The sequence below is a fragment of the Cottoperca gobio genome, chromosome 9, assembly GCF_900634415.1.
Source record: "Cottoperca gobio chromosome 9, fCotGob3.1, whole genome shotgun sequence".
NCBI lineage: Eukaryota > Metazoa > Chordata > Actinopteri > Perciformes > Bovichtidae > Cottoperca > Cottoperca gobio.
The window spans coordinates 26,888,833-26,905,215 of NC_041363.1; the positions used below are offsets into that span (position 1 = coordinate 26,888,833).

At 41.7% G+C, this 16,383-nt stretch overlaps 1 protein-coding gene across 5 annotated transcripts in view; it reads left to right on the plus strand.

Annotated features, from left to right (window-relative positions):
* Window positions 1–14,527, plus strand: part of nsmfb (NMDA receptor synaptonuclear signaling and neuronal migration factor b) — a 37,437-nt gene extending 22,910 nt beyond the window's left edge. For all 5 annotated transcript variants that reach the window (XM_029440404.1, XM_029440407.1, XM_029440405.1 and 2 more), the window contains 8 exons: window positions 415–542; window positions 640–723; window positions 4,198–4,231; window positions 4,521–4,591; window positions 5,510–5,589; window positions 6,017–6,119; window positions 10,444–10,519; window positions 13,837–14,527. In XM_029440404.1, coding sequence (XP_029296264.1) covers window positions 415–542; window positions 640–723; window positions 4,198–4,231; window positions 4,521–4,591; window positions 5,510–5,589; window positions 6,017–6,119; window positions 10,444–10,519; window positions 13,837–13,934 — 674 coding nt within the window. In that variant the 3' untranslated portion in view covers window positions 13,935–14,527. The remainder of the gene's footprint in view (window positions 1–414; window positions 543–639; window positions 724–4,197; window positions 4,232–4,520; window positions 4,592–5,509; window positions 5,590–6,016; window positions 6,120–10,443; window positions 10,520–13,836) is intronic.
* Window positions 14,528–16,383: the final 1,856 nt, after the last annotated feature.

Sequence of the window (16,383 nt, forward strand, 5' to 3'; positions counted from 1 at the left end):
AACACACAACGTGTAGATACGCATGCTAAAAAAATGCACATACAAACACATGTACTCTCTTATTGTACTTTTTGACTCATTGTGTGTCTGCAGGTTATCTTGACATCCTGTGTCTCTGTCCATCTCATCTTTCAACCAGTTGTCCATCTGCCTGTTGCTCTGTGTTGTAGCTGTCTGTCTGTGGCTGCAGCATAAGGAGAGTGTTATTGTGTTGTTTTGTCTCGACTGCCGTCTGATTTGAACTCCGCAGTTCCTCCCCTCTGTGCTGGAAACACAGGTGCAATGCTTTTAAATGGAGCACCCTCTTCTCTAAACCTTGTGATCCTTTCATCACGCCCTTTGTTCCTGTGTGTGTGTGTGTGTGTGTGTGTGTGTGTGTGTGTGTGTGTGTGTGTGTGTGCGTGTGTGTGCCAGGTGGCGAGCTTCAGACCTCCTCAGGGACACTAGATGAAGGGCTGGATGGGGATGCCGACTGGGAGGAGGAGAGGGAGTTGGAGAGAGTGGCCTGTGATGAAGAGGACTTCATGCCACCTAAAATCATGGTGAGTATTTACAATTCACCTTTCAAGTTAAACTAAGTATATCTGTCATGCAGCCAAGGGTATTAAGGTTTCTCTGCATGTTTCCTGTTTTCCAAAGCTGATATCCTCCAAGGTCCCAAAGGCTGAATATGTTCCCAACATCGTTCGTAGGGACGACCCCTCCATCATCCCCATCCTTTATGTGAGTAACAGACACCATCAGCTTTACACCAACATTAGATTTAGGTTGATAGGTCTATTCATTTATTAAGTCCTTCGTTGGTTGCAAAGAAACATCCTTACCATGAGTTACCAGCTGGGCCTCATTGTGGTGCCAGAGAAAAGCTTGTTACCTGCACAGAGCACCTGAGACTCAGACTGCCAGGCTTCGCTCCATATCGTCACACTTCATTTATTTGGTACTTTGTCAACCTCAGCTTGGAAATACAGCTGAGGAGAATTGGTTTTAGTTTTAGAGGCATTCTTTCATGCACCATGAGAAGTGAATGTGTTGGTCTTTTGGTGGCGCTAGATCAGTGGTTCTCAACCTTTTTTGGGCCAGCGCCCCCCTATCCATTATCCAGGTGCCTTACCCCCCCCCTATCAAATAAAATGTACGCTTCCTGTTTGTCTCCCCTAAATTCTAATGTTGATTATTATTCTGTTTGTATTATTTTAATTATTATTCTTAGTATTTATAATTTATATTACATATTAATTATATTAATTAGTATTTCAATTCTTATAATATATTTCTTATTATTAGGCGGATATATTATGTTATTATAAAATCTCAAATTCTTTGAGATTAAAGTTACATAATAAAATTTCAAAATAATAATAAATATTATATTATTAAACAAATGTTTTGTAGTTTTTACCTTCAATTTGCCTGATACACCATGTACCCAGGGAGCAAACAAAGACATTTTATTAAGGAGTGTTAAACAAATTATTAACAAAGATTTAAACTTTAATCTGTGTCATAGACTGCAGCCAATCAGGGTCAGACATTCAAACTGTAACCGGTGTTAAACACAGCAGCCTCAGAACTGTGAAACTATTTGCACTCTTAAGTGATCCAACGATAAACAAGCACAAAGGAACAAGTCTGAGGCGCTGCCCCCCCCCCCCCCCCCCCCCACGGAACCCCGTGTTTTAATTAAATAAACGAGAACAAACGAGAGGAAAGGAGAGGAGAGAACTACAGAGTGCAAAAAAGTCAAAAATGCAACACATTAATTATAAATGGAGCGACGTCGACCCCAACGTTCAGAAACTCAGGCGAAAATATCCGCGTTCTTTAAACACACAGCCTGAATCAGCAGCAGTGATGCTGGTGTTAGCTCTGCAGGTGTTAGCTCTGCTATAACATTAGCTCTGCTGGTGTTAGCTCTGCAGGTGTTAGCTCTGCTGGTGTTAGCTCTGCTGGTGTTAGCTCTGCAGGTGTTAGCTCTGCTATAACATTAGCTCTGCTGGTGTTAGCTCTGCAGGTGTTAGCTCTGCTATAACATTAGCTCTGCTGGTGTTAGCTCTGCAGGTGTTAGCTCTGCTGGTGTTAGCTCTGCTGGTGTTAGCTCTGCATGTGTTAGCTCTGCTATAACATTAGCTCTGCTGGTGTTAGCTCTGCAGGTGTTAGCTCTGCTATAACATTAGCTCTACTGATGTTAGCTCTGCTGTTTGCTCTGCTGGTGTTAGCTCTGCTAATAAGTCTAAAAACACACAATGTTAACCTTATCCAAACACACTCGTCCTTTCAGCTTGTGCAGTTTGGCATGTTTCGTGCTGTAATGCAGCTCGAGAGACTTTTTCATGACCGCAAGCGCGTCCGCACAACACTGGCCTTTTACTTCCACAAAGAAATAATAGTTTGTCCATTTCTCCTGGAACATTCCGCATCCACCTTTCTCTTTGTTACACTCGCCATGCTGCGTTCGCTGATGTCAATGACCGTCTCGTTTAATATTGAAGTTTTTGACATGACGTGACCACGTGATGACATGTTCCGCTCGTGCTGTGTTCCAGGACCCTGACCTGTTGCCGGTTATATTCTATATCTGACTAGATTTGGATTAATTTTTTTTGAGTAGATTTTTTGCGTGTGTTTATGAATTACCTCGCAGGCCGTACACACAAACGCCCCCCAAAGACACGTGAACGCCCCCCTTTCTAAAATATTGCTTCCAGCGCCTCCCTCTGAACGCCACAAAACCACAACCGACAAATCCGACTCATTGTGCCTTTAAATGTGACTTCCACTAACCAGTCTGATATTTTATGTGTTGAGGACTATGACTGTGAGGACTGTTTAAATGCGCGGATGACCATTTTTCACCACAAATCAATCAGAAACTAATTTCACTGAATAACTTTTTGATCAAATTTTAAAATTGATCAAATTTGAAGAACTGACATTTTTCCAGTTTGACAATCATAAGCAAAGACCAGTCAGGTATGGAGGATCCATTTGTGTCTGAGTGAAGAAGAGCACTGTCTATCATCCTCTCCTAAGCAATATACAGACTCTTAGCAGCCTGGCTTTGACGGTCTGTTAAGTAGTACCCTGTTCTTTATCTGTTCAGATGGAAATAGAAAGACAATCTTTTTAATTTTTTTCTCCGGGAAAAATAACAAAGCACTCGAAGTTTGTTGTGAAATGCAAACAATACAAAGGAATTATCAATCTAGGACAGTGGTTCCCAACCTTTCTAGCCACATTAAAGATGGTATTGTCAGCTGATTGGTCCACCACGTTTGTCCACAATGAAATGTCTTGGATTGCCATCACATTTGGGACAGACATTCAATTTCCCCAGAGGAAGAATTATATTGACTTTGGTGATCCCTTTATATCTAGCACCATCAGCAGATCAATGGTTTTACTTATCTAGAGAAATATCTCAACATCTACTAGATGGATTGGCACAACATTGTGTGCAGGCAGTCATGATGACTGTGACAATCCCCTTTCCTTATAGCGTCACCACAAGGGTCATTTTCAAACTATTGGTTTGATTGCCATGAAATTTGATTCAGACATTCCCGTTCCCCTCAGGATGGCACTGCCTCTAGATAGCACCTGACCACACTTCTGAAAACCAACAGGCCCATGGCCGCACAGATGGGATATGAACATTTGCTTCTTACACAACGTGTGCGCTGTGTGTAAAAAAAACAACTGCGTCGGTCTGAAACTAGCAATGAAAGTTGCGCTGCGCTATGAGCCGTTTAGTGACATAGGACCATTAGTCTTGTTAGCTTTTCACCCCTAAAAGAAAGCCATGTCTACCTGGGACCAATCACATTATTGAATATGTTTATGGATTTTTTCCCCCGAGTACATCATAATTATTATTAGACCTCTGGAATTTTAAATAATCCAGTAATCCACAAATAAAGAGATTAGAGAAATGTCTGAAGAAATAAAGCTTTTATATCCTGTTAATCGAACCCTCATATTTACCTCATTCTTGTATGATTCTGTTCTTGTAAATCACTCTTTAAAAATCTAATGGACTGTAATTGTGAAAGAGTAAAATCAGAACTGTTAGAATAATGTCTAAATTATATGTGATCGTACGTGAATGAACCAATGTTCTGTGGAAAAAATCAGAGGCTCGTTCAATTTGTCAGTGGGGTTTGATGAAATAATAATTTTGTTTATTTTCTATTAAAGGACCATGAACATGCCACGTTTGATGACATCCTCGGTGAGTGTGACGTGTGTGAAAATGACTCTCCTAGTGTAAACGTGGAACAGATGAGGGTGGAATAAGTTTCATCTTGCTGGAGAGCAGAGATGACTCATTGTTATAGTGTTGTGTTTGTTTGTGTGAGTGTGTCGAGGGAGAGAGAGAGAGAGAGAGAGAGAGAGAGAGAGAGAGAGAGAGAGAGAGAGAGAGAGAGAGAGAGAGAGAGAGAGAGAGAATTTAAATGTGTCACCATTATAGCTTAGTGTGAAAAGTCACACGTTTCTCTCTACATTTGTCCCTGGCCCAGAGGAGATAGAGAAGAAGCTGACTGCCTACAGAAAAGGCTGCAAAATCTGGAACATGCTCATTTTCTGCCAGGTGAGTGACAGGAGGGACAAGGAAATATTGAGACATTATTGTCACGTTGTCCTTTAAGTTAGTGTTGGCTTACAATAAATCTGATTAGTACTCTCGTACTAGTAGTTTTGGAATGAAAAGTGACATTATGAAGTGAATGTGAATGTGAAAATACCAATATTAAATTAAAAACAGACTTAAACAAAAATGGATATTTTGAAATAAAAATGAACTATTAAACAGTTATTATGAAAATAAGATATGTGACATAACATTTTTAATAATTTCTAGAAAAGATCTCAGAAATCATTCTATCCTTAATGTATTCATTATTTATTTCAGAATTATTTTAAATATTTTAATTTAAATATTTTAATTTGTTTAAAATAGAAAACGCTCCCATGTATAGTAAAAAAGAAAATACTTTAAACTCAATGTTGAATAGCTACAACAGAATATGTAACTATATGACACATTAAAACTAAAACTACGAATAATGTTTTACAGTTATACAGACACATATCATAGGAACATTTATGTTTCCAGTATGTTGTGGGATATGAAGAGAATATTGCAGCTCTGAAACAATGTGCTCAGGGAACTTTATTTTAAATGTTGAAAGTGTGTCCCACCTGCATGCTGCTCTCATCTATCCTCTTGGATCTGACGACAGATGATGCACTTTGGGTTCATGACAGAAGACACTGCTGCTGCTCCTCCACAAGCACATTCAGCCTGAGTCATTATTGATTATTTTTATTGTATTACTATTAGTTTTGAAAGTGAAGTTTTACAGTCAATGATCACAGTTTGTGGTTTTATTTTTCTACTTTTCAATGCTGAAGTTTGGATGTTCTGTATAATTGTCACTGGGATGACAAACACATTCAACCACAGACACATTATCAGAGCTTCAGAACATTGAAACTCTTTCCCCAGGGAGGTCCAGGACATCTGTACCTGCTGAAGAACAAAGTCGCCACCTTTGCAAAAGTGGAGAAGGAAGAAGACATGATCCAGTAAGATGAATACATTATTCATTCCAACAAAGCTGTTTCATAAAGGAATAGTGACAGCGAGGAAGTGATGATATCTTGTTTGTCTTTAGTCACATGTTCAGTATACTGTAGATATTAGACAGATAATAAAATCATGCTGTACATACAGAGATGTATCAGCGTTCCTGTCAGCCACGCTCCATGAGACAGTTTGAATTGGATCAAGGGTTAAAAATGTCTGCTTTTCTTTTACATTTGAAATGATTGCAGGTGGTACAAAAGCCTGTGATGGAAATCTCTGACCATAACGTGCCTCCAAGTTGTGACTTTATCATGCGGTTACTCTCATCAAATCATCATCCTCTTCAAGTCCCTGTCCTCAGTGTCTCTGCTGCTCACACCCCTCTGCTGTTCATTTCACAAGCTCTCACCTCTCCTGTGTGTCCAGGTTCTGGCGCCGGCTCAGCAGGCTGATGAGCAAGCTGAACCCCAAGCCCAACCTCATCCACATCATGGGCTGCTACGTGCTGGGGAGCGCTAATGGAGAGAAGGTAGCACACACACACACACGCACGCACGCATGCACGCACGCACGCACGCACACACACACACACACACACACACACACACACACACACACACACACACACACACACACACACACACTCACACACCTCCACTTCCACATACGCAGCACTTGGGGATGACAGGAGGAAAAAGACTCCTTGACACCCACTCAATGAAGCTACTCCCACTCCCCATGCTGCAATCACACACACATTTATTCACACACTCATACCTCCGCCAGTCCCACTGCCATGACCCTCCCACCCCCACAGAGACCCTTACGCTCTGGCTATATGCAGACACACTCTCATACGGCATATGCACACAAACATGCCCACGCAATAAAATATTCATACTTTCTCATGCAGCCCCTCTAGAACCGCTGTACTGCTTCTTATTACTGCTGTTCAGCCTTTGCTCTGCACTTTGGTGGTAAAAGCTTCACAAAGACATCTTTAAAATGAATACTCCTGCATATCAGAGATGGGCGCAGGCTTAAGGCCGTGTAATGCATATTGCATGCTTGTGTACCTCTTGACCTCGATGCTTACAAATGAAGTGTTGATGCAGTGTGAAGCTGTGAGGGCAGTCAAGACACTTACAGAGAAAAAACACCATACAGATGCTGTCTGAGGAACTGCTGAGTCTGATAATGATGCCACATGTTAGTGATGGAGAATTAGAGTCACATAACATTATGTCATATTAAACGCTACAGGAAATGGGTTTTTATGAACAGCATAATGTCATAACAGGGCAAACGGGAGTAGTTGAAAAAACAAGGAGGCTTATAATAAAATATGACTTCAACATAAACAGAGTGCATTAAACAAAAAGCTCTAATATGAACAAAGCTGGTACCCTCTCCAGTTGAACTAGAGAAAGGCCACTTTTGGAGAATTGACAGTATTAAATGCTTCCTACAGTCACTCTTTTTTCTGCCTTGGGCTCTCAAAAAGATTTAATTGTAAATGCATTCAATGTGTTACATCTATGACGTGAGAGCTTGTGTGGGCCGCTTTACACCAAAGGACTAGAATTATGTCCGAGCAGTGGTGACATTTGGCACCTTCAGTAGCAGTCACACAGGGGATGAACAGGGAAGGGCGTATTCGCTGCATCTCCCCCAGCTGCTGCAGGCGCAGCTGGGGAGCCACTATTAATAGAGTGACTGACTAACTATGTTCATCACTCTATAATATAGACATAAACATAACAAAATAATTTGTGGTTTTGTTTTTAAAAGGAGTCAAATCAGCCACAGATTATATGTGTCTGTGTCAGACACAGCTAGCTGCTGCTCCTGCTACACCTCCTGTACACCAGTGTTCGTCTTGTTTGCCGGTGTGATACCAGTCACTTTAAATTAAGGGTAACAGTAAGAACTGAGTATGACTGAATGAATGTAACGGAAAGCTCTAATGACATAATAACAGTACTCCATGTTGGCATTGGGCCATGTGTGGGAAGATGGAGTTATGGATTCTTTTGATTTTAACAAAGAAAGGTCACTCAAAGCGCTTTACAACACATGTCAGCATTCACCCGTTCACACACATTCATACAGAGTCAGAGGCTCCACACAAGCTGCACATCAGCTCATCAGTAGAAATAACCATTCACACACACTCACAAACCGTATATATATATATATATATAAGATATTTAGTCCTAGTTTTTATTTTCATACAGTGTTTTGCATCATCACTGTCTTGTCTGGACGTGTGTGTCGCTGCTTGTGTGTGCAGCTTCCAACCATATGATTTTGTTGGAGCAGCCATCTATGCAACCACTGATGCATATTCCACATGGTTTCAATTTGTCGTAAGAAGTAATCAGGTCCTCGAGCAAAAACTGCCTATTCAGTGGAACAATGCTTCCAGGCCCTTGCGGCTGCTGCATGATGTAATCTGTAACTACTGAGGTCAGCATATTGCATATCTCTCTCGCTCTCTCTCTCTCTCGCTCTCTCTCTCTCTGTCTGTCTGTCTGTCTGTCTGTCTGTCTGTCTGCCTGTCTGTCTGTCTGTCTGTCTGTCTGTCTCTCTCTCTCTCTCTCTCTCTCTCTCTCTCTCTCTCTCTCTCTCTCTCCCCCCCTCTCTTTCCCCCTCTGTCTAAACTAAATTAGATACGTCACATATACGAAACAGACAAATGCTGTTTATTAAAGGAATCTGGTGACCTTTATGTTTCCCGGCATCTAGCGGTGCTTCCATTACTGCAAGTAACTCAGTGTCTGCTAACCATGTTATCTGCTCACTTTCAGCCTAATGTGTCCATGGTTGCTCGTAGATAATAACACAGATCATTATTTATTTAAAACTGATCTAAGCAAATTCTGAAAGCTTTCACAAGAACATCCACATGTTGACAGAGTCAGTAGTTAACTAGTAGACTAACTGCACGTGTTGTTTGTGAGAGAAGGATGTGTGGTTTGTGGTCTTTAGGCCGCCATAGTTAGAGCAATGAACGTTAAATGTCAAACACATTTTCTTTAACGGAGAAACTAGTCCAGGCGCTGAGAGTCATCGCTCCCGAGCTCTGTGCCGCCATGATGTGGGTGGGGCCAGATCCAGAATTTCTCAATGAGAGAGAGAGCAGATGTGCTTCCAGCCCTTTTATAGATTTGTTTTTGCATTACATTTTCTATAGGAAACCCATGTTAAAGAAAATATTAATCATAGCAGAGTATTTTTTTACTTCTTTTAAAACGTGGAGGGGGACTTTAACAATAGCACAAAAGTCAATAAGATCAAATTCTCTGGTCTATTAACAGCAGTAGTAGCGTTTTTTAATTGCTAACAGCTTCCTATCGTTAGCATTTGCGGCGCTGAGCCCAGTTTGGATAAATCCTGCTCTATGGATGGCCTGTCACTGTAAGCCTCTGGGAAATGTGGAGGTTGTGCACCAGAGCTGGTCTCATTAGCAGCACATGTAGCCTCTGGCAGGTTGTGTGACCTTCCACCTTCCTAACCGAGCTCCAGTTCTGCTCCCCACCCCTGCCTGGTCCCCTCACACGGTTTGTCTCTCACAAATTATTTTGTTATCTTGCAACTTGTTTATTTATGGCTCGAACCTATTTCATCCTCCATATGTGAAAAGATACAAAATTATACAGACAGGCAACCTTACAATGAAGACAAGACAAGAAATTGCCTGAGAGCTCAGCCTTAAAGGTGCTGCTGCAGGAGCCTTTGTGCTAAGCTAACCCGCTGCTGGCTTTGGCTTCATATTTAGTGCACATGAGAGAAAATGCTGAACATCAACAATGTTCCCACAGCTGAAAGTGTTCCAAATATTAAAGGAAATCTTCAGATATATACGCATACTTTCTATCTATCTAATTTGAATATTGCAAGTTTTCCTTCCAACATAACAACATACATTTATTTTGCAAAATAAGACCAATTAGTTTCCTACATTTTCTGTCATGTAGAAAAACATCTGAGGCAATATGAGGAATTATCTTTCCAAATCAAATGCATCCTTAATGAAGTGAAATAAAAAATGATGCTTTTCTCTTGCTAATGCATGTTCATAAACCCATGCCTAGCTCCTTTCCATAAAATGTATACATTGAAAACTCTTAGATTTTGAATAAAAGTAGAAGCTTCTGTAGACGAAACCTGCAAAGGCCACTGACGGCACTGCAGCTGGCCTGGCCCGGACTCCAGGGAGTGAGAGGGGGAACAAGAGCAGGCAGTAAATGTGTGGAAAGTATCATGGATATGCTTTAAATTCCACATTTATTTTTGTATATATTGGTTTATTGAACAGGAGCAGTGCACATTTGAAAAAGATTGATAGAGCTAGAGTTAGCCAAGAAGAAGCCATCAACAGACAGATGAAGCCAGCAGTATTGGCTGAGGAGGCCTAAACACATCTTTATTTCCAGGGAACATACAGTATACCTTACATGTTAATGAATGATTTAAATTCCTTAAAATACATTTTATAATATAAATGACATCACTTAAATAACCTCATTCATTTATAATGCAATGGTCTACATCAGCTTTTAAAGGCAGGTACTGAAAGTTGACCTCCCTGTATGTGACCCTTAGCTCACTATAGATCCTCTGATAGATGCATCTGTATGGATAGAAAACATTACCATAAGTGTCTTTCACTTATACTCAGCTACTGTAGTGTAAGTGACCTTTTCACATACAGCTACGTCTGCTGCAGGGCCTCGTCCTGCTCTCTGCATACAGCCCTCTGCACCATCACTGCTTTCTTTGTTTTCCAGAATGCCTGATGGCATATGGAATAACATATTCCATCTCTGTCTCTCCCTCTGTCCCTGCAGCTGATTCAGACTCTGAAGAGGTTGATGAGACCGTCCACAGTGGAATTCAAGTCCCCACTCGAGCTGTCTGCAGAGGGTGAGAGCACTACACACATTGCAAATAGTTACACGCTCACACATGCTAGAGTTTCTGCTGCCTTTGCACAGACATGTTTATTCCATCTGTGCCACAAAAGAGTTGCATGCTCAACAACACACACACACACACACACACACATTACATACAGTATTTGTATTGATTCTGCTGGCCTCACCTGTACACTCTGAATGTGAACAGAGGATGTTAATGAAGCCGCTCAGCTATGAAGATGAACATGCAGGTGTGAACTCTGCTGAGCTCTCAACGCATCCCTCCCTGTCATTGCCCGACATCTATTGATGATCCATCCATCCATCCATCCATCGTCTACCGCTTATCCGGGATCGGGTCGCGGGGGCAGCAGCTCCAGTAAGGAACCCCAATCTTCCCTTCTCCGGGCCACATCCTCCAGCTCCGACTGGGGGATCCTGAGGCGTTCCCAGGCCAGTGAGGAGATATAATCTCTCCACCGAGTCCTGGGTCTTCCCCGGGGTCTCCTCCCAGCTGGACGTGCCTGGAACACCTCCCTAGGGAGGCGCCCAGGTGGCATTCTTACTAGATGCCCGAACCACCTCAACTGGCTCCTTTCAACACACTCTCTGGTCCCCCTTTTTAAATAGGGGAACCATCTATTGATGATATGATAATTAAAATTTACATTTGTGTTTCCCAATTCTCTATTGACCCAACCTCCTCCTTTTCCTCTCCGTACATATAATCTGTAGCACTGTGAAGAAGCATTCAGAGGGTGTTGTGCTTTATTCTTATGACTGTTCTGACTGTAGAAAGACATACAAAATTAAATAATACATGAAATACTACAGGCCAGGGATCAGCCCTTAGAGCCCTAAAGCATGTTGCATATGAAGTCACCATTTGCAGTGCAGATTGTTTTTAGCATTTTTAATAGTTGAATAAAGTGCACATATATTGCCTGGAGGACAGTGAAGCATTAGTTTTATAGGATGTCGATCAGAAGTTAATAGATTACAATGTATTAGCATGCAGCTGAGAATTTGCTTTTGAATGTGAACCAAAGAATTGGACAAATTCAAATGTTGTGCTAATGATGGCACGAGACAAATAACAAAAACATTCAAAATCAACGCCTCGTTTCCGGTAAGCATGGAGTGAGCAGTTTTTCTAAGTGCTCTACCTCCAAGAAATTTTATCAAAAAAATGTTCGAAAAGACAGAAGAAAGAAAGAAAAAGAAAGAAAAAGCTCCTAAAACAACACTGCCGAATAAACCCCAGTAAAAAGCAACATGGTGGTGGAAAATGAGGAGCAGCCTGAGGCAGCGGACAGCTGGAAGGCATCACCTGTCCGAGGCAGGGAGGATGTGATCAAGGTCTTTATACCTATTCCAATCAATCCCATCCTTCATACCTTATTCATAACTTAAGCTATATTCAACAGTTATCCCATTCTTGTGAATCTATAAAGTTAGAACTACTGTCTGTGTGTCTGTGTGTCTGTGTGTCTGTGTGTCTGTGTGTCTGTCTGTGTGTCTGTCTGTCTGTCTGTCTGTCTGTCTGTCTGTCTGTGTGTCTGTCTGTGCTGTCTGTCTGTGTGTCTGTCTGTGTGTCTGTCTGTGTGTCTGTGTGTCTGTCTGTGTGTCTGTCTGTCTGTGTGTCTGTCTGTGTGTCTGTGTGTCTGTCTGTCTGTCTGTCTGTCTGTCTGTGTGTCTGTCTGTCTGTCTGTGTGTCTGTCTGTCTGTCTGTCTGTCTGTCTGTCTGTCTGTCTGTGTGTGTCTGTGTGTCTGTCTGTGTGTCTGTCTGTGTGTCTGTGTGTCTGTCTGTGTGTCTGTGTGTCTGTCTGTGTGTCTGTCTGTCTGTGTGTCTGTCTGTCTGTGTGTCTGTCTGTCTGTCTGTCTGTCTGTCTGTCTGTCTGTCTGTGTGTCTGTCTGTGTGTCTGTCTGTCTGTCTGTGTGTGTGTCTGTCTGTCTGTGTGTCTGTGTGTCTGTCTGTGTGTCTGTCTGTCTGTGTGTCTGTGTGTCTGTCTGTCTGTGTGTCTGTCTGTCTGTGTGTCTGTCTGTGTGTCTGTGTGTCTGTGTGTCTTGTCTGTCTATCTGTGTGTCTGTGTGTCTGTCTGTCTGTGTGTCTGTCTGTCTGTCTGTCTGTGTGTCTGTCTGTCTGTCTGTGTGTCTGTCTGTGTGTCTGTGTGTCTGTCTGTCTGTATGTCTGTGTGTCTGTCTGTGTGTCTGTCTGTCTGTCTGTCTGTCTGTCTGTCTGTGTGTCTGTCTGTCTGTGTGTCTGTCTGTCTGTCTGTGTGTCTGTGTGTCTGTCTGTCTGTGTGTGTGTATGTGTGTATGTGTGTCTGTCTGTGTGTCTGTCTATGTGTCTGTCTGTCTGTCTGTCTGTCTGTCTGTCTATCTGTTAGTTCATTAGAGCAGACTGCTGAAACTCTAAAGTCTAAATATCTCTGCTATCTTTTTTATCTTCACGGGGAGTTAAGATATCTGTGTTTACTGTGACACTGGGGGCTGTACACTCCGTGTAATGGCAGCAACACAAAGTTTGCAGTTCCCCAGGATTAGCCCTACGCCGTTTTAGACCTACGCTGTTTTCCCGGCAGCTCTACTCTTAGCGAAACAGCCTCCCATTGGCTGTGAGGACGAGGTGAGAGTGCGGGTCGTTTTCTCCTTTCTGCCACTTTAAACAATATCCAATAAACAAATTAACAAAGCATAGAACACACACGGACCATGAGTTTATTATTGACAAGCGAGTCAGGCAGCTGTTCTTCTTCTCCTTCTGTAGTGAGGCAGACTGGAGCTACAGTGACTCACTATCACCTCTAGAGGAACAAGTGGTATTACAGACTGGACGGAGCGCAGCTAGCTGTTAGCATGCTAACTTCTGTAGATATCTCTGCAACACAACACAGAGACGTCTTTTGTCAACACTATTACCTCTTCACACTTGTATTCAATGTTAGTTCATGTATATATATATATATATATATATATATATATATATATATATATACACACACAGTATATACAATACATATTGAATAAGAATAAATATAAAATCATAACCAACATATAAAACAAATGGAAGTGTAAGAAGAGTAAAAGCAGACGTGATGGTTCATGTCTGCAGGATCAAAGTGAATGGAAATGAGCAGCTGAATGTAGAGCAGATAAATATACTGAAATATGCAAACAGTAGCGTCCTCTTAATAACCAGCAGTACACATGATTCCATGATAAAAAAACACTGATATGGTCATTAAGCAGTAACGTGCGTGCTATAATTGGCAGGGTACAGTCATGTAATCTCCTCTTCCCTGTGTTGTGTTGTGGCTGCAGGGAAAGAGATGATCGAGATGTACTTTGACTTCCGTCTGTTCCGCCTGTGGAAGAGCCGTCAGCACTCCAAGCTGCTGGACTACGACGACCTCTTGTGACTTGAGCCGCGTTGTGTTGGCTTGTCGGCCGGTTATCTCACGTGTGAGCCTGCTGTACGGTGACAGGGCTAAAGCCACCCGAGAGGCTTCTGGACGGACTCTGTGCAGAGCTGGAGCAGCAGTGCAGTTGGGTCTTTTCACCCCTCTGAAGCGACAGGGTGGCCCTGTAGATTCAGCCAGCCGTGCACTTTTTCTCCCTTATTGATTTTCACTTTCTGTCTATCTGTCAGAGAAAAGAGAAAGAGAGGGACAAGAAAAAGACGGAGAAGCGAGGGACTCATCATGCTAGCCTAATTGTGTCAGAAGATTCTAACTAGAGTTAGATTCCTGAGGTCAGACAGGATGTTAGACAAAGAGTGACAGCTGAGAACAGAAAGAACTCCTTTCTGAGTGTTCAGCCTTTAGCCAGCATAGCTGCTGCTTTAAGATGGAAGTATCTTCTTTGTCAGGTGTGTGCTTACTGGAGCCTTATAGAATAGATTTCCAGCATCTCTCTCCATGCTATCATGTGGAAATCTATTAAATTAGTCTTAATAAAATTAAGAGTTGTCTATTTAACACAGCTTTTTTTTTTACTTCAAATAAATGTATTAGTATTTCGTACAGACTGTTGTATGAACTCAGGTTGAATCTCTTGTTTGATACTAAGAATTGTCCTCACTGTTAGCGACACACTGTAGATCCTTCATACACAGAGTCATCCTCAGTGAACGTTATGGCTGTCAGGGATGTCATATTTAAACGTGTGTGTTAGCAGTGGACATTTTCTTTATTTTCAGTCTTTCAGGCCAACTGTAGTATCCATGTATGTTTCATGACTTTACAGCACTAGACCCTGCTGAGCCCACTCTGCAGATCCTCTTTAATGCATGTGTGTGTCTGCAGCACACCTGCAGTTTGTCCCTCTGTGAAGAACTGCAGTGACACTTGATTTACTCACATTTGGAGTATATAAGAATTTCTTATTGAAGACTTGTAGCAATGTTGTAGTAGCGGTGATCCTTTCCTATGAGTCGTCTTTGTTTTTCCTCACCACTAAATTGTTCTTACAGTTTTAATAGACTGTTAAAAACCAGTTCTCTAGCATTTCAGTGAATATCACAAAATGAAGGTCTATGTCTCAAAATACCGTCTTTGCCATATTTCTAATATCCATTTGAACACAGGATGTGTTATTATTATAAAACTTAAATGCGCTCTTCAGTAAACTAGTACTGCACTTCCATTATGTTGGAGGACTAACGTTAGAAAAATAATCGTCGAAATCTGTGCAGCGTACTGACTTTTGATCCCTACTGTGGGTGAAAATAAACACTGGATCATCATCGACATTTCCCATGATGCAACTGGATAGCGTCTTTTCATCCGTCTGGTAAATGTCCCCGTCTTTCAAACTCTTGAACCTCGACATTTTCTGCACAGGATCAAAACATTTGAAGTCTGAAGCCCAGGCTGAGAAACTGATAACATCATCAGACACTTTATTTTCTTTAAGGTAAACTGATCTGGATGTGTACTAACAACTAATCGGTAGCGTGCCCCTTTAAAACGTCACCATGCAGATGTCATTACAAGTTTTTCACTCTGTCTTATACATCACACTTATCATACGCTAGGCCAGTACTAGCCTAACATTTACCTCATTGTACTGTATAGCTAAACACTATTCACACTGATGGTAAATAACTAACTGCTGCATAAAGTTACTTTAAACTAGAGAGAGAGAGAGAGAGAGAGAAAGAGAGAGAGAGAGAGAGAGAGAGAGAGAGAGAGAGAGAGAGAGAGAGAGAGAGAGAGAGAGAGAGAGAGAGCGAGAGAGAGAGAGAGCTGTTTTGGAACAGTATAATTGCTGGCATCCCTACTGACTGACAGACAGGATGAGTGACTTTTGCATTGCTCCATCTCAAGCTTGTGCTGAGGTGACATGTCCTGTATTTTATATCAATCTGCGATTATGCAGCTTCACCATTAGATAAGACTCATGTACGTGTGTGTTCTTCACTTTATCTCTTTTTGATGAGAAACCAGGAAAAAGTGAAAACTTTATGCTCCTCGTTTAATTTAGGTTAAAGTTAAGGAACGATTCAGCGGAGGAATTTAAAGTATAATATATTATATTGTTATTATTATTATTTAATATTCATCCACACATGCTCCTTAACTTTATATTCAATCTTCCCTGCACACTGTAAATGTGTGTCCATGGCTGACTGAGCCCTCAGACTGCTCTTATGTACCTTCATGTTGCTTCCTGCTCCATGTAAGTCAGCTGAGCTGGAGGAAGTATGTGAGGGATCAGCTGCTCTTCATCTTAATGCATCCATGAGGACATTCAGGCTTTACTGCATACGGACAGCTTTGGTCCAGAATAGGACATTTAAGCATTTGAGCGTTATCTCTTCATGGCCAGTGAGGATGTAAAACATGTTATTAGATATTAATGAAGTTA